The sequence below is a fragment of the Hippichthys cyanospilos genome, chromosome 4 (genome assembly GCF_059441005.1).
Source record: "Hippichthys cyanospilos isolate Australia breed blue-spotted pipefish chromosome 4, RoL_Hcya_1.0, whole genome shotgun sequence".
Classification (NCBI taxonomy): domain Eukaryota; kingdom Metazoa; phylum Chordata; class Actinopteri; order Syngnathiformes; family Syngnathidae; genus Hippichthys; species Hippichthys cyanospilos.
This window is the reverse complement of record NC_142372.1, coordinates 24,883,193-24,910,909: the sequence shown is the minus strand read 5'-3', so window position 1 is coordinate 24,910,909 and position 27,717 is coordinate 24,883,193. Positions and strand designations below refer to the sequence as shown.

Sequence of the window (27,717 nt, the reverse complement as noted above, 5' to 3'; positions counted from 1 at the left end):
AATACTGCATGCACGCGTGCGAGCGTGTTTCCACGTTTTTGTTTTGCATGCCCTCTGATAGTTTTGGCCACCCCATGCATACACCAAGGATAAAAGTGTGGCTCTGCTACTGCTCTCAAGCTCCATCATGTTAGGAAAACATTGGTGCACAGCCGTTTTCTGATTTTTCCAGAGATGTTTGATTGCCTCACGTTTAGAATTGGGCTGAGCCAATAAAGAACATTCAATGAGTTGTCCAGAAGCCACTTCTTTATTGTTTTGGCTGTGCTGAGGGTTGTTTTCCTGTTGTAAATTAAACCTTCACCTCAGTTTTAGGGTCTGAGCATCCTGGAGCGGATTTTCACCTGGGATGTCTCTGCTGGAGGCACCTCCCAAGGAAAATCAGTGGAAACATGATGCACATATTCTCAAGTCTTGAGCTTCATGGCAAAATACGAACCTTTTGTTTTTTCATGATGGTGTTGTGTGAATAAATTAGAAGAAAGAAAATTAATGTATTTTGGAATGAGGCTACAACATAACACTGTAGAAGCACTGTGACTACTTTCCCGAATTTATTTTTCTGGGTGATTTTTTTTTTGTCTTCCATCTATTTACTTCACTGGTTTAACAATTAATTATGAAGCTCATCACCAATTTGATAATACACCAAGTCATACATAGTTTTTGTTATCTCAAACAAAAATCAATGGACAAAGGATATTTAGGACAGAAAGGTTTATATTTTCTCCTTAACAAAGCTTCATTTAAAAACAATTTTACATTTACTTAGTTTTCTATAAGCAAATAGGCTTGATACAAAACATTTAAATGCAATGAATGTACGAAATGTCAGGAAGCTGGCAAATACGTTTTCTCGAGCACGCTACATGAAGACTAATTTCTGTTTACATCATCACAGTCATCGATTGGATTGGCAGTGTTTGCAATCTAGAAAAAAAAAATAATCGTTCCAATAAATACTTAAAAGCCCCAAGTGATTATGATATTGTGGAGGAATGTAATGTTAACTACAGAGATGAACTGTAAATGTACTATTTTTCAAAATCAATGCCAGCGTTGGCTGTATGGTCAGGTACCTCTGCAAAAAAAATGGTTCCAATAAATACTTAAAAGCCCCAAATGAATAGGATATTCTTGATGAATGTCCGTGAACTTCAGAAATTTTAAATGTATTCTCTCATCTGTGTATAGCGTATACCATGTAGACTGATGTGTGTACTTCATTCCTTTGTCCGTTTTTTCCTGAAAATGAATGACTGAAGACTGATCATATGAATTTCTTTCTGTGATGTTTTTTTTTTTCCTCCTGAAAATTAAAGATGGTTTGCGGACTGTTGTGGAGGAACTGGAGCTCGAGAGAAATCAACTACAAGAGCAAATACTTAACCTGGAAGAGCACTGTCAAGGTCTGGAAGATCGCCTACAGCTCCAGGCACGCATTGAGATCTTACAGGTAATTGTATCCTTTATCTATGTGACTGCATGTTAGGTTCAAGCAACCTAGGACATTCAATAAACGGGTCACGGTCGGGTCACAGGCCTTTCTCTTTCTTGCAGCTGCTTAAGACACGACAATTCCTCTTCTTGACAACCAACAGTAACAGATAACATTCATCCTAATCTACCAACATCCTGATTGCATAACAAACATACTAAGTGATTGCATAACATATGGGATAACCTATATGCTATTATTCTAACACTGCATACCATGATATTACAGGCCTGAGAAAACAACAAACCATGTTCCCTCATACAGCACAAAAGACACTTAACACAAACATTTGCATGTCACTTCCTCTGATGACTAGGGTATTGTAACACAGGTGTTGTTTGATCTACCGTATTTTTCGGACTATAAGCTGTGACTTTTTCATCATGATTTGAGCCATGCGGCTTATCTACTGTTTTTTCCCCACCAGTCAAGCAAATGTGTGTATCTGCTCAAGGAGTCAGGTTATGAAACAACTATGAAATAGAATTGCAAAGATATGAATCAATTTTTAAAATATATTATTAAAAATATATTTTTTAAAACAATTTAAATTGAATAAGGTTATTCTACCCTTAAAAATGCTGTACTACCTTTGTTTTTTGTACATAGACTTAGAGCACGCTCTTCTGGTTACTTCGAAATATTGTTTTTCTCAGTAGACGTGAGTTCTCCAATGTGGAAGCACGCAAAGATGACAGGTTAATGTTCGAGGATTGCTGATCTTATTTTGTTTTGCCTTGGACGAGAATTGTCCGTAAGTACACAAGTTGTCAAAATTATTGACACTGCTCATCCGTTTAGTTTATCGCTAGAGACATTGGAAATAAGAGTATTTTTTCGTTGTGCAACTTGTTTGTTAGCTCGAGAGGTGCTATGTATCATTAGCTGATTACGTGTTTTATTTTTCTAGTTTTACGGCGACCTAAAGAGGGTAATAGTCAATGGCCATTGTTCAAATAAAGCAGCGCAAAAGGAAAGACAGTCTGGTTATTTGAAACGTCGTTATCCAGCCGTCTAGCTGGCGAAAAACCCGATGCTTCGGAGTGAGGACGGCATAAAGATCTTGTATAAAAGTTTGTGTTTGATATACAGTATACAGTATATATGTTTGTATTTATAATATTATGACTGTATATATTATTTATGTGCAGTGTGTGCAATGTTCACTAAATTAATCTATCAGTTAAACAATGGGAGACAGAATGCTGTTAAAGATGGTAGACGATTTTAAAAAATAAATATACAAAAAATGTTTAAAACTTTCATATACCATCTTTTTGCATAAATATCTGATGTAATGACCTGCGGCTTAGAGTCCAGTGCGGCTTTTCCACAGCAAAAGATGTTTTTTTTTTGTGTGTGTGTGTAATTTTTGCTGCCGCGGCTTATATACGGGTTATGGTCCGGAAAATACGGTAATTGAAAATGAGCAGTCAAACTGGGTCCTTCAGGTGTGTAAGCTCTTTGACGTAAGTGTGATGAGGAGCACATACGGCGGTGATTGATAATAGTGTGGTGTGCATATTTAACCATGAATATTACATGCCTTGTTTTGTTAACAATGTTTTAAGCCTCAGAATCATTGGCTGTTGTGACTTTACTGAACTTGAGAAACTAATGGGGAAAATAAAGAAATGATAAAAGTGTACAAACAAATTTTCCAACATGTGAAAGGAAAGGTAATTAATATATATTATTATTTTTGCAATCATCATTAGTTAATTGACATCTGTATGCAGTTTTAATTGCACAGATGGTACACACATGGACAAAGTTGCTTTTACTCTTCTGATAATGAAGAAAAGAAATGAAACTAACAGTGGTCACGTTTGTGATTTGAACTTGACAAATGTACAGTAATGATAAATGGAGTGGACACTATTAATACACATTAGTACACTAATAACGAATGAATGAAAATCACACATTGCACTTGAATTGCAATACAACACAATTATTTTAAACCAAGGTGTGGCCTCAATTATTCAACTCAAGTTTTATTTATAAAACACATTTCAAAAGACCATGTTCAACCAAAGTGCTGTCCAATAAAGTAACAGTGCACATAAAAACAAAACATATAAAACAACGAGGGCTACGACAACAACTGGTTCATGTTGGTGGAACAAGATTGTTATGATAGACACAGATAAGACAGCAGTGCAATGTCAGCTTTTAAGGTGTTTTAAAAAAAAGCGATAAGAAGTTTTTAGTAGTAGCAGACCAGTCCATACCTTAGAGCGGCTTCAAACTCGACTGAGAAACGTGAGTGAGAGTCTGTTAATGTTCAGTGGATGCTTCGTGTCATCTGGCACAGAATGTTTTCATTTTGTATAGGGTACAATAAAATCCCAACTTTATCGAGGTATTTTAGAAAGAAATATGCTGCCCATTGTCAAATCCTATGGTCTCAAACGCAGGGCATGGGTCGCGCAACAGTATAATAGCCCCAAATGTACTACTAATAACAAACACCTTCTTTTATGAACCGATGGGCACTAACAATTTTGACCACATGAGTAAATCTAGGACTTTATCACTTATTTGCAGTGAATCTTCACTATGTTGATTCAATGTTTTTGCCCTTCCAGAATGAAACAGATAAGTTACAGTCCCAGCTTGCCACTGTACGTAACCAACAGAACAGGGAAGCAGAAAGACATCAGTTGCTGGTTAACAATCTCAATGAACAACTGAAGGGGTAGGTTATTCCAATGATTATAATGTGTGTGTGTGTGTGTGTTTTCACTCTAATCTTGAATGTCTTTTTAGTGGTCTTATAGTATTTAATTATAAAATAACATTATTTGTTGTTTCTAGTTACAGTATGACAGTTGTCTGGACATAAATGACAACAGTAGAGAATAAAGTTTTGGAATACTTGAAATAAGAATCTGATGCATAAGTAGGTAGTCCTTGTTATGCTTATTTGTTTTCAGGCTCAGTGATACACAAGAATGTCTGGAAAGCTCACTCATTGAGAAGGAAAACACTTTAGCCAAGACATCTGAAAAACTTGAACTAATCAACAGCCTCAAAGAATCTTTGAGTGAAAAAGAGATTCAGTACCAAGAGATGTTTGACAAACTCCTTCAGACTGAGCAAGCTGTAAGTTTTTTTTTTCATCCCTTAAACTGGATGTATGCACTTTGCTACTTAAACATGTCAAACCAAATCTGAGTCATATGTCTGTTTTTTTTTTTCCCATCAGAGGTAGTTTTATCACTCAATCAGAAAAAAAATCATTCTTATCCATTTTCAAGATTTTTTTTCAGCCACAGGGTCAGGAGTTTTGGGGAATTTGACATGCTTGATTACCACAACCCCAAACAAGGAGGGATCTAAGCGACATGCGAAAAGCTAGCGTCATGCTACTGAGCACACACAAATATATTTCCGTACTGTGCAAGATAGGGCTCTGTATTTTAGCTGTGTTTTAACACCAATTTAAAGGGGATTAAGTTGTAAGTGCTCCAGTTTTTTAAGAGTGTGTGGCACCACACTCATGTTTGTCGTTTAATTTCCCAGACTTTCATTTATTCGTAACTTCTTTGTGCTCCATATCGAAATAGCGGGTCAAAAATATATCATTCTTGCCGAGGAAAAAATTAAAAAGACGGCGGTGCCACACCTTCACCCGCGCTTGGCTCCTCACTCATACCGTTGCATGTTTCTCGTTTAAATTTCCCTGACTTTCGTTTGTTCATAACTTCTTTGTGCTCCATATCGAAATAGCGGGTCAAAAATATATAATGCATGCCGAGGAATAAATAAAAAAGAGGGCGGGCGCCACGCCTTCACCCGCGCTTGGCTCCTCACTCATACCGTTGCATGTTTCCCGTTTAAATTTCCCTGACTTTCGTTTATTCGTAACTTCTTTGTGCTCCATAACAAAATAGCGAGTTAATATCATGCATGCCGAGGAATAAATGAAAAAGACGGCGGCGCCACGCCTTCACCCGCGGTTGGCTCCTCACTCATACGTTGCATGTTTCTCGTCTAAATTTCCCTCACTTTCGTTTATTCGTAACTTCTTTGTGCTCCATAACGAAATAGCTAGTCAAAAATATATAATGCATGCCGAGGAATAAATGAAAAAGACGGCGGCGCCACACCTTCACTCGCGCTTGGCTCCTCACTCATACCGTTGCATGTTTCTCGTTTAAATTTCCCTGACTTTCGTTTATTCTTAACTTCTTTTTGCTCCATAACGAAACAGCGGGTTGAAAATATTTAATGCATGCCAAGGAAAAAACTAAAAAGACGGCGGCGCCAGGCCTTCACCTGCGCTTGGCTCCTCACTCATACCGTTGCATTTTTGTTGTTTAAATTTCTCTGACTTCCGTTTATTCGTAACTTCTTTGTGCTCCATAATGAAATAGCTTGTCAAAAATATATAATGCATGCCGAGGGGAAAATCAAAAGGATTGCGGTGCCGCAAGTTCATGAGTGCATGTCTTGATCTGGATCCATTCTGCGCTCTGCGGCTCCTGTTTAGTAGTTAAATAGCAATTACCAATAACGTATTCTCTGTTTTGTCTGATTTTTTTTTTTAATAACAAATATTTCTTAGTATAAATTCCATACAACGCTTATATTTTATGAATAAAGTTTATATTCTATTACCGTAATAAAGTTTGATGACTTTGCTGATTGTTTTTAACCCTCTCCACTCAGGCGTTGCAAATTTGCAACAATAATATGAGATTCCACATTAATATTGTAAGGCATTTTTTTTTTAGATGTAAAAAAACAAAAGAGAAACTTAATTTGAGCCTGAAAGGGTTAATACATTCCCTTTAGTTAAGCATCATCTAGTGGCTGCATAACGCAACTAGTGGATGCATAATGCCACCCCAGCCAGTGTTATGGTTTCAACTCTATGTGCACCTTCTAATACAGTGCACCTTATACTATATGACATTTTTTTAGAAACCCGGTCATTCACGTTTTATACAGTGTTACGGTGCACCTTTTAATCCGGTGTGCATTATAGTGCGGAAAATATAGTATGTACAAATTAAAAAATGTACTTGCACTATGCAACAGGATAGAATTTTCAACAGCACACATTGTAAATTAGGACTGCGCTTTTACGGGTGAATCAGTTGCAGTGTCGAGCCCTGAAAGAAATTTGAGGGAGATTAGTCAGCTCATTCAATGTAGAAGAAACGCAGATCTTAATCTGTACATTGGTTTCATTGTACAGAATATAATTCAAAGTGTTTTGCTTGCACTAGCATTCCACACTGAACTGTTTAAACGCCAATAAGAAGTCTGTTTTCAACAGTATGTCCCCTTTTGAACTAATAGTTTTGGAAGTGTAGATTTAAGCATTATTGCTGTTAATGACTGAATCTAATCGTCTAATTTCTTTTACTCAGCTTGAGAGTGTTTCCAACAAACACAGTATCGCTGAGAAACACTGCTCTGAGCTAAAATCAGAAGTCACTGACCTCACACAGAAGCTGAGTGTGCTGAAAGACAAGGTGTGCTTCAGTCTTACCTCTTTTTAGACATAAATAACCAATTTTGACGAGTTAATATAGTTTGCTTTGATCGGTGAAAATTATCCAGCTCACTTGATGCTTAATCTGGTCTTTTTTTTTTTTTTTTTGTAGAGTCAGAAGCAAGACTGCATGTTAGAAACATTACAACATGAGCTTGACCAAACAAATGAGGAATTAGACAAGTTAAACACTTCCCACCTGGACGAAAGGGCACAACTCATTCATGATCTTCAAAGTTGTGAGCGGGAGATTGATCGACTGAAAGATGTTCTATTGGAAAAAGACAAAGAACTCAATGCTAACATGTTGGAGTATACAGAACAGATTACAATTCTCAAACAAGAACTTCAAGTCAAAGAAGAAAACTTGCTTCAAATAGAAAATGCACTAACAAAGGCGGCTCAACAGGCCACAATTATTAGAGACTCACAAACTGCAGATCAGCAAGGCTTTGATAGTAAGATTGCAGAGCTTGTTGGAAATCTTAAGAATGTTGAGATTGAGTTACACAAGGCCAAAGAAGAATGCAAATCTAAAGTAGCAGAAAATGACCAGCTGATAAAACAAGCCAAAGAAGATAAGAAAACTATTCAGGAACTCCAGTCTAAGACTCAGAAACAGGTTGTGAGCCATCATACTCAACTTTCTGAATGTGAAACACGCATCGCTTCACTAAAGGAACAACTGACCTTAGCTACCCAAAAGCAACAAGAGTCTGATGCACTCATTTTGCAGCTCAAGCAAACAAATACTAACAATGAGAAAAACACTCTTATTAAAGAAGAGAGATATGAAAATGAACTTAAAAGTATAAAAGAGGAAAAGAACAAACTCTTATCCCAAGTGGAAAAACACAATCATGACATGGAGTTGTTGTCCAATGAATTAAAAGAAAGAGCACAGATCGAAGACAATGTTCAACAAGAGATACAGAAATGCCATGAAATTATAGCATCGCTCGAAAATCAACTAAAGGCAAATGATGAACAAGCAAAGAATGAGAGACAGAACTACGATGCAGAATTACAAGTCAGGGAATCTGAAAATAAAAGGTTGTGCAAAGAACTTGATTACAACATTGAAAATATCTCTAAAATGAAAGATCTATTAAAACTCATGGAGAGTGAGAAGCAGCAGCTGCAAGAAAATCTTAAAAATGTCACTGAAACACTTGAATTACAGAATCTGAATGGAAATCAACTTAATGAAAAGATTACATCTGCTTTTGAAGTCAACAACAACTTAAATAGACAGGTACAAAACTTAACAAAGGAAAATGAACGACTTGAACTGGAAGTAAGTGAAAAGGTAGCAACAATTTCAGAAATGAAATTGGAAAGAGATTCTGTGTTTGCCAAATTATCCACTTTAGAATCACAACATTCACAAAACAACAGTATTATTCATGAATTAGAAAAAAATAACGAAGCTCTAATTTTACAAACCGCTGATTTAAAAAGAGTTCTTGAAGAAAACACCCTCTCAAACACCGAGGTTGTGCTGGCCAAAACAAATGAATGTGATCTTCTCAACCAGTTACTTAGGGAGAAGGAGGAAGCCATCACACAACTGCAAGGGCAGTTGCAGAGCTACATTGCGGAGGTAGACGAGTTGCATGTTACTGTTGAAAAAAAACAGCAGGTTTCCTCTGATCTTCAAGGAGAATTGGAGGCTCAAAGAAGTGAGCAAGTGCAACTTAAAGAAACATTATCTCTTCTTCAAGACCAATATTGCAGTCTGAAGGTTGAGTCATTGGAGAAGGACACAAATTTGAAGGGAAAACAGGAAGAGTATGATCACTTGCACAATGAAATTATTTTTTATAAGAATTGTTTATCTAAGCTTGAAGCGGATGTTGAGTCGCTTAATTCCGAACGCTCTCAACTTTGCAAGGATGTTGAAGAAAGAGAAACGATGATGAAACATTTGGAAAAGCAGTGCCAAAAACACAAAGATGACCTTGTTGATGTAAACAAGACTGTGAAAGCGCTGAAAAACAAAATCAATGAAATGGAAGAAAAGTCCAGAGAGTTGAAATCAGAAGCAGACTCCAGAGAAACAGAGTTGGGAACCCTTAAAACTGAAATGCAGACAATTGCTAAACAAAACCAACAACTTCATGCAGCTTTAGAGTCCAGAGAAAATGAGCTTGACAAACAAATACAAACAGTTTCAAATCTTGAGAGACAGCTTAACGACACTCTTGAGCAAAACTCCAGTTTTGGCATGAAGATAAATAGCCTAACAGAAGATAAGGAAAGACTACAAAAAGAGTTAGCAGACAACATTTCATTGGCTTTTGAATTAAAAACTGAGATTAGTCTGCTCAAAGAACAAAAATCCGAACTTGAAGTACAAATCTTAAATGACAAGGAGATTATGAATGGGCTTCTGAATGAAAAAAACGAGCTAATTGGTTCAGCAAGCAATGCACAGCGGGTCCTCCAGCAACAGGAAATGTCTAACAAAGAATGCTTACTTGAGAAAACAAATGAATGTAGTATTCTTTCAAAAAGACTGAGTGAAAGGGAACAGGAAATTCAAACCTTGCAAGAGCAAGTTAATGACCTGAAAACTCAAATCAGTCAGCTAAACCTCTCGATGGTTGAGAAAGAAGAAATTGTATTCGAAAAAAGTTCTCTCTTGGATGCCCAGCAGATCCAACAACTGCAATTAAAAGACACAATATCTATTCTTCAAGAACAAGTGTCTGTGCTAAAAAAGGGGTTACTGGAGAAGGACACAACGTTTCAGCAAAAATCAGATGAATGTATTGTTTATCAGAATGAAGTCACCTTGCAGAAGGACCTTGTGTCGCAGATGCAGTGTGAGGTTGAGTCACTCCAACAAGAATGTTTGGAGACAAAAGAAAAATTAGACCAAAAGGGACGCATGTTAGAAAATATAACAGGTGAATTTGAAAACCAAGAAGAAGAACTAAAGAAACGTAGTGAATCTATGATTAAACTTGATAGTCAACTTGTAGATATGAACAACAGCTTAGTAGAGATGCAGTTTAAAATAACCACTTATAAGGATTCCGTAGAGATGCTTTCTTTAGAAAATTCTCGTCTGACAAAATCGAATGAACAAATGAAAGCTGAGGTTATAGATTCGAAAGATGCCATACAAGCATTGAATGATCAAAATGTAAGATTGAAATCTGAGCTTCAGAAATCTTGTCGAGAGCTTTCAAAAGGAGACAAAGAATTTGCACATCTAAAAACGGTAATTAATGATAATGAACTCCAACTCAAAACTGCACAATCAGAGAAGGACCAACTTAATTTAACCATACAAGGAAAAGATGATTCCCTGAAAGAACTTGAAAGAAGGTTTTCTATGCAGGAGGAACAGCTGAAACAGAAAGATAATGAAATGTTTAGTTTAAGGGTTCAAGTTACAGAGCATGGAGATTCTGTATGCAAACTTAGAGCTCAAGTCCAAAGTCTTCTCTCAGAGTCAACTACGTTAAAAAATAAATTGGCGATTAAAGAGCAGTCTAGTCTGGAAGAGCAAACAAATCTTTCACATGTCAATGAAAAATTGAACGTTAATCTTCAAGACAAAGAAAAAGAGTGTGAACTCTTGAAAGAAAAGATTTCGCATCTTAAAGAGTGTTCTTTGAATACTAACAAAAATCTCCAAATGCAGATAGTAGAAACAACAAATCTCAAAAAAGCTTTGGAAGAAAGAGACTGTAGTCTTATGAAGCAATCACAAGCCCTTCAAGATTTACAGAGAACAGCTGACGAGTTGTTGCTTTTCAAAACTCAGTTCATGGAAAGCACTGAGTTGGTGTCCCAGCTACAAAGTCAAATGCAGACGTTATCCTCTGACGCTTCTAACCACAAAAAATCAGCTGAAGAAACGCAAAGTGCCCTAATTCACCTGCAAGAAAAATATGCAGCCAATTTGGAGGATTTGCAGAAAATGAGAACGGAACTGTCCCAAAGGACTAATGAGGTGTTGGCCCTTAAGACCCTATCAGAAGAGTATGACACAGCGAAGAACACTATAGAAACTTTGAGAGATGAGGTGTCTTCACTCCAACGTGAACTCGAGAAGACACAGAACCTCAATTCCAAGCTGTCAAAAGAAAAGGATGACTTGTGTGCCTCTCATCAAGCAAGTGTCTCTCTGTTGACTGTTCAAATAGAAAGTCTAAAAGCGCAACATCTTCAAGTTGTGGCGCAAATGAATGCATTGACTGAAAACCTGGAGCAGAGAGAAATGGCTTTACATGCGATTAACAATCAGTACACAGCCCAGGCCAAACATACATCTCATCTCATTTCTGAAATACAGAAACTAGAATTGCAAAATAAAAAGCTCAGTGAAGACATTAGTTTGTCAAGGGAAGAGCACCAGAGCGCTCTAACAGCTGTCAAGAAGGAAAACTTGTGTTTAGTCGAGAATATTGAAAAGCATCTTGCAGAGAAGGAGGAGCTGGAGAGGCGACATCATCAAATTTGTGAATCCCAGAAGAAGATCAAGGTTCAGTTGGAGCAGCAGTCTACCTGCATGAGTGAAAGCATCCAGCAAATGGAGTGTGACAAGGAGAGCCTTCAAACAAAGGTTAGTGCTCAAGATGAGGAAATTTCCCAATTAAAAGATAATATTCAAAAAATGGAGCAAATTCTGCAGGACACTGAAAAAGAGTGGCTGCAACTGCTAGACAGAGAAAAAGATCATAACAAGCTACTTGTTGAACAATTGAGTCATGTTGAAAATGAAATTGCATCCAAAGATATGAAGGTAAATGCTTTGAAGCAGGACCTAGACAATTTGCAAGACAAATTGACTGAAGCGTTTTCTGCTATTAAAAAAGGTTCCGATCTACTCAGTGCAAAAGAGTTTGAGGCATCAACATCTCGGATCCAACTTGAACAGCTCATGGAGTTAGTCAAGGAAAAAGATAATGAGATCAAAAATTCGCAACAGGCTCTTAAGGCTGTGGGACAGGAACTAGAACAACTTGTAGCAAAATTCAGCGGTGGGACTAGGGACACTGTCTTCACCAATTTACACGAGGACAAATTACATTTGCATCAAATGATAAAACAAATAGAAGAAAGTCATTACTGTGGGGTAGATGCTTTGAAAAATAAGTTGGATATTACTGTAGCAGATTTTCAAAAAATGCAAACTGCAATTGACAAAGAAAAGAAGAACAATTTTGAAAATTGTCTAGAAATTAGACGTTTACAGGAGAAAATAGAGTCTTTACAAACTCAGCTGAAGATGGAGACTGAAAAAGTGACAGGGGCTTCTCTCGAACACTCTTGTCTCCATAGCAAACTTAAAACAAGAAATGAGCAAATCAGCTCCATGACTATTCAGATCAATCAGCAAAAGGAATTACTTGTTGGGCTTAGTCAGCAGTTAAAAGAAAAGGATGCGTCCATTTCTCAAGTCATGCAGTCAGCCCTAAATGAAAGAGTGAAACTTGGTGAGGAAAATGCCTATCTATCTAAACAACTACAGATTATACAACAAGATTACTACACATCCACTCAGCAGTATAAAGAGATTTCTCTACAGCTAGAAGAACGTAATTCATGTTTACTAAGGGAAAATGAAATGAATACTTCGGAAAAGCTTAAACTAGTGAAAGAAAACGGTGACCTAAAGTGTGAAATAGCAACCATTTCTAAAGAAAAAGATATAGTAAAGAAAAAACTTCAACCTTCTCATGAAAAGGAATGCCTTGATAAAGTAGGGGAGGTCCATTGTCACAAAAATAAATTTGAAAAACTTGCAGAACAACAGGAATCTGAAAAAAACATTTTTCAATCTAAAATTAGTGAAAAGGAAAGCTGTTTGGATGATTTGTTGCAAAAACACAATGAAGAAAGCATGCTACTCCAACACTTTCAGGGAAGTGCTCCTGAGCAAAAAGAATTTTTCGAACATAAGGAGAGCCTGAAGAAAAACATGGAAGAGCTTGAAAAAAACCCCACAGGATTTGCAGATCAATCTGAAGTGCTGATTTATGAAGAAATCCCTGAAACGTCCATCAAGGAAGGACATGTAAATGAAGATGAAGTCTGCACTGCTTGCAGTTATGCTGAATCTGAAGCAGCTCCAAAACATAAGGATGATGAGTCTGTTATTTCAGAAAAAGATCAGCTGATTGCTGCACTTCAACAGCAATTACAGCGGGTAAGTACAAACCATGAAATTTCCATTATGAGGATGAAAAAAGAAATTGACCATCTTCATAGATGTCAAGCGGACCGTGGCAAAGAAAATGATCGGGATGATCATAATAAAATGACCCTATTAACCAAGAAACTTCAAGCAGCTTTAGTCTCAAGAAAAGAACTCATGAAAGAAAATGCGTCATTGAAAGAGCAAGTTGGGAATCAGTCTGCACAAATCAATGCTAAAGAAGCTGAATTTCTTGCACTAGAATCCTCACTTTCCAAAGTAAAACAAGAAAATGGAACCCTGGAAACCAATATGAAATGTCTCAGCACTGAGAAAGAGAAGCTTAGCTCAGAAGTTGATCGTATCCTTAATGACAACAGCAGTCTGTCAGATGCATGTGAAAGCTTGAAGCAGACCATCGAGGATATCACCCAGCAGAAGCAAGCATTTTCCTACCAGCTGGAATCTCTGAAAGACTCTCAGACAGAGGAGCTGACCAAATGGAAATCAAGGCATTCAGAACTTAAACAGGATTACGAGACCCTTTTACAAGCATATGAGAATGTTGGCACCCAAATGGACAAGATGAGACAGCTTTTGGAAGAAGCCAAAAGCAATAGACAGGAAGCCCTCAGAAAATGTCACAAATATGAGACTGAAATGGAAATTCTGCAGAGCCAATCAAGACAAGTAGAGGAGGAGAACGAAAGACTTAAAGAGAAAATGCAGACTTTTACAGATGAAAAACAACTCACAATTGATCATCTGCAGCAAAAACATGATGTTATTAAACAAGAGCTGGCTGAAGGAAATTTAAACCACAGGTTGGAAATAAGTGAGATGACAAACAAAATTCAGCAATGTGAGGCAGAAATTCTTCAACTGAAGTCATCATTGGAGTCTTTCACACGTGAGATTACAGAGATACAGGTTATAAACAGAGATCTGACTGAAAAGCTGAAAGCTAGTCGTTCTTTAGAAAGACAGTACGAGGAGTCAAAATCTCATACAATGAGCCTGCAGCTTAAACTTGATGAGACACTAAGTGTGAATAGTTCATTGATTGCCCAGGTTGAGGCCCAGAAGACTGAATTTAGAGCTCAATTGGAAAGCAATAATGTTTTGCAAAACCAAAATAAATGTCTTTCTGAAAGAATTGAAGAAATACACAATGGTCATGAAATGCAGCTTCGGATAAAAGACGATGCCATCAATGCGCTTAAAGACACTATGAATTGGCAGAGCGAAAAAACAATCAGTCTTAATGAGAAGGTTAGAATTTTAGAAGATGATAAGTGTCTTCTGCAAGAAGAGCTAGAAAATGTTCAAGAGACTTCAGACAAAGTGAAAAATGAAAACGAATATCTGGAAACTGTGCTGCTCAACAATTCTAAAAGAATTGATGCACTTTCTGAATCTGTCAGTGTTTTACAAGCCCAAAATACACAACTATCATTTCAGCTTTCAGCTGGCAAGGAGATGAATGAAACAGTTCGCCAAGAAACAGAGAATGGGCATCTTAAATTAGTCAGAGACTTTGAGGATGAGCTTAAGACTGTGCAGCGAGGCAAGGAAGGGTCCAAGAATATCAATAAAGAATTGCAAGAGCTTCTGAAAGAAAAGCAGCAGGAAATAAATCAATTGCAACAACACTGCATTAAATACCAAGAGCACATATTGCATTTGGAGAACTCTTTAAAAGCATCAGAGTTTGCTTGTGAAAACTTGAAAAAAAAGTTAAATACATGCTCTGACAAGATATGTGTTGTTGAAGAGCGAAACAAAGATGTTGAATCTACTCCGATCGGATGCGATACGCACAGTCAGGAGACCACTGAGAGGATTGTAGAGATTCACTCACAAAGAGATCACCTTAACCTATCTCTAGAAAATGTTGGGTCTGAAGTTGCACTTACAGAGAATATGAATTTAAAGGAAGCTTCGGTAGAAAAACAATTAAGCATATACAAAGACAACGAAGTTATGTTGCAGAAACAGATAGTGGATCTTAAGACTTTGAATAATAACCAGAGTCAAAAAGTTACTGAACTAATGCAGCAAATGGTCTCTCAAGATCTGAAGATGAATATTTTAAAGCAAACATTCGAAACCAATGAAGTAAAACTGTCTGCATTATCATCCACTTCTCGTGGGGCAGAAGTTACAAAACTTTGGAATGATTTGTACCAAAACGCCTTGCAGGAGAAAGATAAGCAGCTCATCAAACAAAGTTCTGCAATGACAAAATTATTGGAGGATATTCGATTGAGAGAAAAAGAGGTGAGTGACCTCCAATCGACAAAATTGAGACTGGAGAGTGAACTCAATGGGTATTCGGTTGCTTCTGCTGCTCATCAAAGACAAATCTTGGTTCTTAGTGCCAGCAACGCAGAACTTGCTGAGACTGTCGAACTTTTGACTAAACAGTTAAATAAACTGAGTGCCCAAGTTCAAAGAGGAGAACAAGATAGAAACACTCTTGAAATGCAGATTGCTGACAAAGAAGTTGAGATTTCACATTTGCGTCTTGATTACAGCCTGACAGAAAAGATTAATGCTGATTTGGACTCCCAGGCGCTTCTTTTGCGGGCTGAGAAAGACAAGGTGCAGGCCGAATTTGAGAAGCAAAAGGGAATCTCCCTTCAACTGAAAGCCCTTCTTGAAGGCAAAGATGCTGAGATTAACTCACTCTTATCCTGTAGAGGTGACCAAATCTCGGGATATCTTGAACAACTTCAGGCTAATTGTCACTCCCAGGAAGCTGTCTATGAGGACCGCTTAACAATTTTACAAAACCAAAGGGAAAGGGCTGATAAGGAGTTCAGAGAACTTGAGGCCAAAGTCAGAAGTCTGCAAATGAGCTTGAACCGGTCCGTCCAGGAAAAGGAGCAGTTGTTGGCTAAGATGGACGTTATCAAGAAGTCATTGGTGTCCTTGCAGAGTGAAAAAGAACACTTGACATGCGAACACAGAATACTCGAGGCGAAGTGTCATTTAAATCTTAAAAGTGAATCAGAATCACCTGATAACGTAGGTGGTGCAAGCAGAGCCCTTAAATATGAAATTAAGAAATTATTACATCAGATGGATGACCTAAATTCAGAGAATGCTATGCTCAGGGCCCAACTTATTCGTTACAGGGAGGATTTGAATCAAGTTTTATCCCTCAAAGACAATCAGTTGAAGGTTTTGCTAAAAAAGCAGGAGGATGTTATACAAAATCTTGAAAGTCAAAAGACAGCAGCAGAAAAGCAGCATACAGAATCTCTGTTAGAGCTTCAAAAGGAAACAGAGGTTAGCTTTACTTTGAGGGCAGATGTTTCCAAGCTTGGAGCACAGGTGACAAAGCTGCAAAGTGTCATAGAAAGTCAGAATGCTACGAAAGAGGGCAAAGTGATTGCTGATCTGCAGCAAACTCTAGCGGCTAAAACAGCTGAATGCACTGACCTTCAGCAAAAGCATTTCTCTCAGGAAAAGCAAATTGATGACTTAAAGAAACAAATGGAGCTGCTTGAACATGAAATTGACAAAAATCTGTCTGATGCAGATAATAAATACAAAACTGAACAGGATGTCTATGAATGTGAGATAAAGCTCATGAGGACTGAGCGAGAGAGAGTCGAGCAAAGGGTCAAAGAGCTTGCAAATGGCCTGCTGGAAAAGGAGCTTCAGTTGTCAGAGGCCCAAGAGCAAATCGGGACCATAAAGACTCAAAATGAGTCCCTTTGTAAAGCCATGGCAGCCTTACAGAATGACCGCGACAAGCTCATTGAAGACTTCAAGGTCTTGCGAAATAGGTATGATGACGAGCTCAAGGAGACTCAGGCAACTCTTAATAAAGTCAACCGCAGTTTCCAAGATGCTACATCTGATGTGGCCATGTTTACTAAAGAAAGAGAGGTCCTTGTTCAAGAATTAAGAGCTTTAGAGAGCACAGATGCTCACGGAGAACTGAGGAAGTTGCTCGGTGAGCTAAGAAAAGCTTTGTCAGAAAAGGAAAAACAACTCAAGCAGGTTGTATCGGAAAATTCCACCTATAGCAGGCAGCTGTCTGCATTCTCCAAATCCATGGCCAGCCTACAAAATGATCGTGACAGGCTGGTTGATGAGTTGGCCCGGGCTACAAGAGAGGTTGAGTCCAAACAAGGATCGGGCCTAAATACTGTCCGGACCGTGAGTGAGAAAAGATCCAAAGGAAGTGCTTTCCACATTGAAAAATATGGGTTGGTGAGTAATATCTTCACCAGTGGTTTGATTTTGGCTGTTGTTTGCACTTCATGTTCCTATGATGTTTCCTTTTGCATTCAGCATGCGGGGGGTCAAACATACTATTGCTATCTCATGCATGTTTTTTTTGTGTATTCCACATCAGCTGATTCACATAACATTCAAGTGTTACATAAGATTGACAAGCTGTTTGTCTATTATTGCTTGTCTTGCAGATGAAGGCGCCGGAGCCTCAACTGACACCTGGAAAGGAAGGCAACACTTTTCCGAATGAATCACCTATTCAAAGGTTAAAACGTACACGAAATTATTGTGTTTGTGTGACTGCTAGTCTTTCAATTCTCTTAAAGGGGAGCTAAACCCAAGCTGTAAGAAATATTGTATTTTAGTTAGAAATATGCATGTTTTCTTGATTAAGAAAATTTATTGCTAAATTTATAGAGTATGTTAAAAAAAGTAAAATGTTATGCGCGCCGTTATTTTTAGATCTTTTCATCCTCGTGTCAACTTTAACTCTTTCAGTGGCATGTACGAGAATTCTCATCTTTTAAAATAATAATAAAAATAATAAATTTCTCATCAGATGTTTTTTTAAGGTAGGGAGTTGACACCCTTGACTAGTGCTTATCACATATTAAGCCAATTGAGCACTGTAGTTGTAACTGTGACAACTGGATGGCAGTGTTTTCATACATACAACATATATATTACATACTTGTAATTAAAAGTAAGGAATGAAAATCAATCTTTCGTATGATCCCACCAATGTTTAGTCCAGACATAGCACACATTCTGTTGGCCTTGAAAGACGAGTGAAAATGCTAAATATACTGGGCACTCAGGAGGTTGTCTTTTTCAAAAATGCTTGGCACTGAAAGAGTTAACTCATTCATTGTCAGCCTAGGAAAAATAGACGTCTATAGCTGTCATTGGCAACGAATGAGTTGAATGTACTGTCACTAAATTAGTGACAGTATTTGCAGCAAGTAATGCACTATTATTCATCTATACATGTGAACGAGCAGTAATGCATTATTATGCTTCTATGCATGTCAACGACACATATTGAAATAGTTAACCCATTCAGTGCCAGACCAGGAAAAATGGACATCAGTAGCTGTCATTGGCAATGAATAAGTAAAATGTTCTTCCGCAAAATGCCATGATTAAATTAGTTGTATACAGCAAGTATTGCATTTTTATTTTTCTATACTTGCCAGTGACTTATAGTAGAATAATTAATTCAGTCAATGCCAGCTTAGGACAAAATGGACTATAGCTGTCATTGACAATGAATGGGTTCGACTTTCTTCCGCTAAATTAGTTATTTGCAGCAAGTAATGCACGATTATTCTTCTATACATGTGAACAACGTATAGTAGAATAAGTAATTCAATGCTAGCCTAGGAAAAATAGACGTCTATGGCCGTCATTGGCAATGAATGAGTTAAATAAACTGATAAACTTTGAATTGAAATATTTCAAGCCTTGTTTTTATATTTTATAATTACATTTAGAAGAAAAAGCATTTGTTCTGTTGTGCCTGGCGCTAACACATAGAACATTCTGAAGAAAAAAAATAGTTCCCTTTAATAGGTTTATAGGTAAGGTAATAGGTAATAATTGTTAATAACATCTCTGCCAAAAGCAAAACTATTAAGTCTTATGCTTTTCTTGTACTTCATCTTTTTTTGATCTATTGCAAAGAGAAAACAGTCAAGTTAACTTTAAGGACTTTATTTTACTGCTTGCAGGTCTGAAAGAGACACACAACCATCCAAGGTAATATTATATACATTCACATTCTGTCTCCCTGGCATGTCCTTTAATTGCATTACAATTAGAAAATGGATGGATCGATAGATTAGTGAATCAATTCACTAATGCCAAGACCAATTCTTGCTTTTAAAAGCTTTTAAACTGTTTTAAGTGCAAAATTGTCATTGACAACGATGATTTACACAGTATTTCAGACCTATTGAAATTTATGTTATTTGCTGATAATATAATTATCCGGGTTCCTGGAAAGAAAATGCAGCATATTTTGGACACAATTTCTCAGATTTTGAGAAAGTAAAAACATGGCTTGATGACAAGTCATCAATAAATTTAGACTGAATTAATTGTCTTTGGAAATGTTAAAACAGTTAACCATGCAAGATTACAAAAAGAAGGCAGATTTTTAGAAAGAGTGGAAGAGTATAAATTATTGGGTGTATTCTACTGGAAACCACACATTAAATACAGTAGAACTCAAAATAGTACAACAATATAGTACAATAATAATATAGTCAATATACAACAATATAGTCAATATAGTACAACAAAATAATTTTTGCAGCCAGAAACTTCACAACAGGGGACTGTTCACTAGAGCAAATCTGTCTTGAACATAAACGTAAAAAACCTGCTGTGCAACTGATTGAAGTTAATAAAACCATCCAACATTGAAAAAAAGAAAAAAGAAAGAAATTGCCATTAATTTCATTCATGTCTTTCACTTTGCTTCATCCATCTTTCATCTGTATTACTTTTATCCTGTCTTCAAACTCGGTTTAAGCCTAACATGCCCACAATCTCCACGCAACTCCATGCGTCAAAATTACGTTATTTCAGCAACCGCACCCTTCTGCTCGGAGTCCATGCGGGCCAGATTATCCGCAACGTGTATCTTCCGGAATTTCTTTACGATCGTAAAACATAGCGGACGAACTATTGCTTATGGAAGTTCGCCGGTACAAAGAACCTTTATGATTCATCTGAAACAGAATACCGTGATCTAAATAGCGTAAACAACAACTGGCGAGCACCACCTTGGAAAGAGATGAGTCTGTTTAAAAACGCTTAGAAGAATTTAGATCATTTGAACCTCCTAAGATTCTCTACCTCTGATAGATAGTGTTGTTTCTATGCTTTAGAGTCTATTTACTGCCACCTATAGTATGGGAGAATATTGTCTGACTGCAGGGGAAAGCCGCTCTTGAGTATAAAGTGTGGCAAAACGTGTGCCGGCGCGTCAAGTATGAACCCAGCTAGACTTTTGCTGCAGGCTTGTTTTTGCTGGAGTGAATTTCATTGCAACTCAAATGCAGAAAAGAACGATTTGTATTATGCGACGGGGAGGAAAGAGGAAAGGGCTGGTTTTGCACATGCAGGTTTCGTTGTAGAGTTTTACTGTATGTCAGATCCAAACTTTCAAAATATGTCAGATCCAAACTTTCAAAATAATTTCCATCTAGACAAATGTACAACATTTTCTAAACCAGTCCCCGAAGTACAGTCCGCGGGCTGAATCCACCTTCTAAGAACAATACTAGAGACGCATTACGAGATTTTCTTTTCTCTGACCACGCGATCGAGACTTACACATTCATGGAACGTGACATTCTATCTCACCCTTCTGCAGTCTTAAAAAATCCTGAACACACTCCTAAAACAAACTGAACGATGCTGAAATGTTTAGGTAAGAGAAAGGTTGATTTGGAGTGCTGGTTTTTTAACCTACAGTGGACACAATTACTTTTTGTACAATGCAAATAAAAAGCAGTTTGTCATACATAAACTTCATCAGGGCACAGGGACTGCACACGATGCACTGAGGTTCGACGGCTGAGCCGCGGCAATGTATTGAGTCCCAGAGATGATTGACCCAGAATGGAAATGGCATCCAGCATTTTTAACAGACATGACAGGTATTCTGAACACCCTTAACTTGCAGCTACAAGGCCAAGGACAACTCATTGTGACATGTATTTATTACCACATAAAAGCCTTTAAGGTAAAACTAGCACTGCTAGTTAGAAATAATGACGTCCAAACAGACACCAGTTCAAATTTTTTGAGAAGTATTATTATCATTATCAATCTTGTATTATTCGTGTTTGTTGAATTGTGAATAAAACTATAAAACTGAATTACCGTATTTTCCACACTATAAGGCGCACCGAAAAGCCTTAATTTTTTTAAAAAGCTGATGGTGCGCCTTATAATCAGGTGCGCCTTATACATGGATCAATATTGAGATTGGGATTCGTAGATGGGGAATGAACTGATAAAGTAAACTTTACCTGTTTCTTTTGTGTGTTTATAGTTGAACAAGGTTGGTCATATTGACATTGAGTTATTGTGCTATTGAGAGTTTAGAGTTATTATTTGAGTTATTATAGTTAGTACTTTGAGTATTACTATATTGTGATTGAAAAAGTTTGAAAATATGTCATTAATTGAGGGTGCGCCTTATAATCAGGTGCGCCTTATATATGGAAAAAGATTTAAAATATGTCATTAGATGAGGGTGCGCCTTATAATCCGGTGTGCCTTATAGTGCGGAAAATACGGTATATAAAATTATTCATTATCAGGAACAATTTCTTTGTCTACAAGTGCACAGTATAAAATACACAATACAATGTAGAAATACGTGCATGAAATTGACAAATATTTGATACAATGATCATGTACGGAGATATTAAAGGGATAGAACCTGATAAGTTTATACTTCTTCCTACTCCTTTTCAAATGTGTACATGTAAGTATTGTTGTGGATTTGTTTAGAAATTTGACGGGATGCGCTAATTGGAAAACAAAAAGACTTTGGTTTCTTTCTATTTGAAGCTTCAAATAGACAAATCTTAACAGAACAGTCTACCGATCTATAAGAGAGTTCAGAAACATAATTCCTGAACTCATAAACTCCTGCTTGGTTTCTATCCTCATCATCCTCTTCCTTCTTTCTTTACCGCCACTTGCAATTTTAGAAGCCATGTCTCACAGATAAAGTTTGCAAAGTCTTCACAACACACCGACCAGCTCGTGCCATCAAGCTAGCTAGATGAAGGCGTTCGGCAAATAGCATATCGGCATTTCTGTGATTGACGTGACGCCGGCCAATAGCATATCCGCATCTCCGTGACTGAGACCGTGACTGTGACCTTAATCGACCAATAGCATATTGGCATCTCCGTGACTGAGACCGTGACTGTGACCTTGATAGACCAATAGCATATCGGCGTTTTCGTGACATGCGAGATTGTCGAGTTGTTTTTGTTGATGCAACAACGCGAAAAAAATAGTGCGGACACACTGACCAGCATGGTGGATGGTTCGTAAAACGAAAGGTTTGTGCGGCCGCTGTCCACGTCATAAGATGAAAAATACATAAAACAGGGGGTTCATAAACCGGGGGCCCACTGTAAAACTATTTGCCAATGATCGCCTTCTTATGGTAACTTGTTGCAGAACCCTTTAATATACATTGACGTTGCCACAGCCAGCTTGACCCTTAAATTTCTGCACAGGTTTGGAGAGAGAACTTGAAGGAGATTCTGCATTTTCCTGCTCTAGCAGAAAAATAGAAGAGTTCAATAGTTTTCCATTAAGGCTTCAACATTGTCTGCTAAATGTTTACATTTAATAACAGCTTCATTGTTAGTCATTCATTGCTGTCAATATTTGTGCATAAAAATAGGAAAGAGTGAATTCGGTAGGCCAGAGTGGAATGGAAGAGGCGGTTTGTCGACTGGAGGCGGAGAAGGTCCAACTCCACAGAGAGCTGCAGCGCTGCTTGTATGACATCCAGCAACGAGACCAGTACTTTCAGCAACTTAACTCAAAGGTGGCTGACTAGTTGTGAGAAAATCAGATTTATGATATTTTCATGACACAGTTTTTCTTGTTCTTTGTCTAACAAAACGAGCGCAGAACTGTAGCAGTAGTTAGTTTGCAAACCATGGATAACCTATATGATGTAAACACATTTTAAGACATGTCTACCATAACATTTCTGAGTTTATGGATACTTTCACCCATTATAGTTGTTAAACAAAAACATTTACACCTTCAAAATGAAAATTGAGGGTTGGCATGGAAAAAAAACAGTTATGGGGTTGATTGCAGTATTGTGAGGTACTGTAGACGTTTCACCACATTGTTTGGTGTTTTGAATTGATAATGGGGATAATAAATGTGGCAAATTCTTCATGTCCTTTTCCACAGCTTCAGCAGGCAATAGAGGAAAAGGGTGCTGTGGCTACCCAGCTTAGTGCTGTGTCCAAAACCCTGAGGGACACCCAAAATCGATGCCATTGGCTGGAAATCCAAGGCCAGGCTCAGGTACCCAAGATGGCCATTTTTTTCTGTTCACTTTATACATGATATTTTGCCCACATCTGCTGGAATTGTGTTCGATTTTCAGTTTTTGTAGATGTGATGATTGTTTCACTTCGGTCAGCGTTCTCCCATTTGTTTTACATGAAGTGAAAATAATCACAGTTGTTTGTGTTGATACTTTTGGATTACACACATTCTGGTCTCTCGCAAGATGTTGTATTTTTTTTTTTAGTAATTTTTGTGCTATATTGTTTTGGGAATCAGCTTTTTGGTGCTGAGTGTGTGCATGTAGCTGGAGAATGTGTTTAGAGTCAGATCATTTTCGTGCACGAGTACAAACCTTATGGCTGGTGTCATTTGAGTAAAGCAAATTATGGGTAAGATTTAGTTTGATTAAACTAGATTTTGCATTCATATTGTTATTTTGTATTAGATCAACTAGTTTTTAGAGTGGCACCGTTAGTTGCCTTTGTTTTTTTAAAAGAAGTAATCGTAGCCATATATTTTCGATATAGTGAGCCTTCTTTTATATTTCCATTAGCAATTCGGTTAGATTTAACAAATCTTGAAAATGTTCATTGTAATATGAGATTTACTTATTTCTTAGGGTTCAATTAATGCAGAGGTGGCACCTGGAGCTCCTCAGGAAAGGAACAACGCAGTCGTTGCTCAAACCGTTGAAGTCGCCCAGCTCCGAGAAAGGTGAGCTTACTTGGAATTTGTTGTTCTTGCTCATTACAGCAAGTCACGCATGTTTTATTTTGCACAGCTTTTGATTTGGTAAAAGTTGTTAATAATGATCAGTGAGCGTTTTTTTTTTTTTTTCACTTGTTTAAAAGGCATTATATTTATTTTAGGTCAATGTTCTTATTTTGGTAGATAACTTTCCTCGAGTTGGGTCCTTTCATTTAATTAACTCATTGCACTGATATTGGTGGCTCTAGACACCAAAAGTCCATTTTGTAATGGGCTAGCCTTGACTATGTTAAAAATTGTTAGGTTTCCCATCAGAAAAAAAGCCACTAATGATCTCATTTCATGGCTGAATGTGCTCTTGCCATTGTTTTGTGCACATTCATGTTTGTGTTCGAGGGTGCTGCACAACTTATTGGTTCTGCCATGTCAGACGATTCTCACCAATTTTTCTTGACAATTAATTCTAATGTTCGAAGCTCTTTCATGAACACGCTAGATTTCATTGTACAGTGTTCCCTTGCTACTTCACGCTTCTTCTTTCGCGCCCTCGGCGCTTTGCATTTTTTTTCTCATGGAAAAAAAAAGCTATATTGCAAAGAGGCGCGCTGTGAAGGTTTCCTGCATGCCAAACAGACGGGTTGACTGCAATGTAACATATGCCATGGACACTCCTCCGACGTCAACCTTGAGTGGAGCCTGTGGCTGACCAAATATAGTAACAAGGAAGCAGAGTTTACACTTGGAATTCCAATTTATTACAAAAACCTGTAGGTAACATCTTCCCAATGCTTTCCTTCATCCTCACCATTCTCCTGCTGCCGCGCATTTGAGTTCTCGCTCGCATGTGAGCTTCATCAACAAGACTGGCCAGGATATCTCTCTATCAACTCACAGGCGCTCCTCTCCAAGACACGAGATTAGCTGCCGGCGCAACATTAACCGCAAAAAATGAGGGAAACTGTATTCCAATAATATGCACCTTACGCCTCTGCAAGTTGAGATGAATGAACATTCAACATCTACAGTATTTATGGATGTACTTTTTCAAATGTAGCATAAGTAGTCATCCATATTTCTTCTTGTAGCACCGTGCGAAAAAGATTTGTGACTTTGAGTTTTTGTTCGATCCACCCTTTAGGCTACTTGAGATAGAGCGGACTCTGGCAGATGAACGATACCGAAGGGAGACTGCTGAAGAGGCTTTGCGTCTTGCAGAGGCTAGCGCAAAGAGGTGTTGATACAATACCGTTCTGTTTCAACTGTCATTTACTTTCTGTCAATGTGCTCATTGCTCAATATGTTACGCAGCATCTCCTCAAGTGTGTCCCAAGATATTCAGAGAGAGTTCAGCAGTATCGAGATGGAAGCAGACGACGAATGGGAAGCTGTAAGCCTCAACCCAAACCAGCCTCTGATCACACAAAAGGTAGAACACATCTTTTAGATTGTGTTTTCAGCATGGTTGGGGCTATTTGTCGAACATGAGGCGAGAATATTAATTTTGCCGTGTTTTTTCAATTTCTTGATTTCTATAAATTCCTATTTATTCCATTTTTTAAAATGTCATGAAATTTTGCAACCCCGCTCACAGACGAGATATTTAGCCGGATACTGTTATAATCCCTCTCGGTCGTGTGTCTGCGGGCATGGGCAAGAACACATATTTATATTTGGGTTGGGTATTGGGTCTTAATAGTGTATTCAGTGTATTGCGATACAGCAAAGGTGCATTATATATGTGGCATATATATTAAAATGGTTGGAAAAAAAACAAGTACATTATTAAAATAGACAAATTCTATTTACTCTTTTTTAGAAGCCACCACTTCATTGACATCTCTGAGCACACGTTAAACATTCTTTTTCAAAAACAAGCATGTAACATTTTTTCATTTTCCAGAAAGCCACACATAACCAAATGATACCGGCGTGCCACTTGTGTTCCCAGGTGAAAGGTGGGATGGTGGCATGCAGACGTTGGTTCAGAGGAAGAAGCCTGTACTTTTCCCGGCTGCTTACGACCCGCGCACGCTCTCGCTACTTTTTTCTTGCCTACCTTGTCACGATTCATGTGCTTGTTCTAATGTGCCTTACAGGTGCCCTCTAAAAAAGGTAAGCGACACGTTGGACATTGATCCTAACGTTGAACTAAACAGCAGAGTTGCTCATAAGATGTATATCACATACTTTAAGTGTACATGCTTTATAACTTAATGTTCATTATTTGAGACTCAACAGTCTATTCTGTTGACAGGTTTGCTACCACTTGCACAAACGACAAGTTGTAAATCACTTTATCTGTAAATGTGATATGCCACACAAAGCCTAAGTGATTTAATCACTACATCCAAATCCCTATGACGAGGGACAGCGCGAGAGAATCCTTGGATGCAAACCCTTTAGAAAATCCCACAAAGACTCAAGAAAAAAGCCATCTCTGTCATGATGTTCGCTACAGGAACTCTTGCCAATCTACAGTACATTCACGCTTCTTGTGGTTGCTTGATTCGTTTGCTAAATGCTGGTACGGTGTTTCTCTCGATGTCTAAAAGATTGCACATAATCCCGCTGCTGAGCAAATCTATGCACTGTGACTGCACCTGCCCCTGGGTTTATTATATGTAAACAAATGCACTAAATCTTAACAGTGCGATCAGTAGAACGCTTGCTTCCTTTCAATTCTTGTAGTATACCCTAGATACACTACTGATATGATTGTGTCCAATCTCTACAAATTAATATACTACTGTATATACTGCATATATGCATTTCGATCATCTTCTGTAAATATTATGTAAGATGGCTCTTACATTATATTTCCTCAAGTGTGAATATCAATGAGAGAAAACCTTTAGACAATGAAAGCTGAGTTAAAAATAGGTTTCTATATTTCTTTTGATAAAAGAAATTCCAGGTTGATTCTGTTTTTGTAGAATTTCACTTATCTGGTCTGTTAATGACACACGGGCTTCATGCTCTGTATATAAAGATGTGATGAGCAAGCAAAATCTATTCAAGAGATTAGACTACTGAAAAAATGTGCATACTGTCATTTCTTAGTTTTCATGAGTTTGTAATACCCTTGGTGATGAGACTCCACTTGGTGCAATACTGTATTTCGCTGAACTATTTTCAAATCGCCATATCTGAACGATATGAATAAAGCCAGTTGATCTTTATTTTCTGGCTCTTTATTTTAAACGGTTTTATTTTGAGTTCATATATTGCCCCTTCTGCGATGAAATGGAACAACGTTCATGTACTGTGCCTTTCATTATGTCACAAGCATACAGCATTTTTGTTTTCTCTTAAATTGGATAACCTTTTTCTTTAATGCACTGGATCAATTATAGACAAATGTCTGCTGTTTGCAAGAAAAAAATAGAATAGTAAAAGAAAGAGAAGGAAGAAAAAGAGAATTTGTCCATAAAGCATGGATTTTGTTTTATTATATTTGGGGCAACTTGGCCTCACATACTGTATATGCAATCAAGTGTTTCACAATTGTTAAACATTTTACAATAG

General features: G+C 37.6%; 1 protein-coding gene across 2 annotated transcripts; it reads left to right on the top strand.

Annotated features, from left to right (window-relative positions):
• The first annotated feature begins 1,322 nt into the window (after positions 1–1,322).
• Positions 1,323–27,371, top strand: LOC148425131 (uncharacterized). 2 transcript variants are annotated; one of them, XM_088413652.1, is made up of 15 exons: positions 1,323–1,456; positions 4,090–4,199; positions 4,438–4,606; positions 6,883–6,987; positions 7,120–11,766; positions 11,935–17,388; positions 17,604–17,677; positions 19,143–19,170; positions 22,856–23,002; positions 23,383–23,499; positions 24,104–24,198; positions 25,331–25,423; positions 25,501–25,618; positions 26,141–26,304; positions 26,447–27,371. In XM_088413652.1, exons 3-14 carry the CDS (start codon positions 4,574–4,576, stop codon positions 26,297–26,299), a joined length of 11,070 nt encoding a protein of 3,689 aa, XP_088269778.1. In that variant the 5' UTR covers positions 1,323–1,456; positions 4,090–4,199; positions 4,438–4,573; the 3' UTR covers positions 26,300–26,304; positions 26,447–27,371. The 2 variants fall into 2 exon arrangements, with proteins under 2 accessions (XP_088269778.1, XP_088269779.1); XM_088413653.1 differs by lacking the exon at positions 11,935–17,388 and having other exon boundaries at positions 1,327–1,456; positions 7,120–11,586.
• The last annotated feature ends 346 nt before the right edge of the window (positions 27,372–27,717 follow it).

Bases quoted from the DNA above. Each gene is read 5' to 3' on its own strand.
- LOC148425131 (XM_088413652.1), top strand. From the start codon at position 4,574: ATGTTTGACAAACTCCTTCAGACTGAGCAAGCT. The intron at 24,199-25,330 runs GTGAGCTTACTT...TCCACCCTTTAG, and splicing joins GTCGCCCAGCTCCGAGAAAG to GCTACTTGAGATAGAGCGGA. The intron at 25,619-26,140 runs GTAGAACACATC...TTGTGTTCCCAG, and splicing joins AGCCTCTGATCACACAAAAG to GTGAAAGGTGGGATGGTGGC.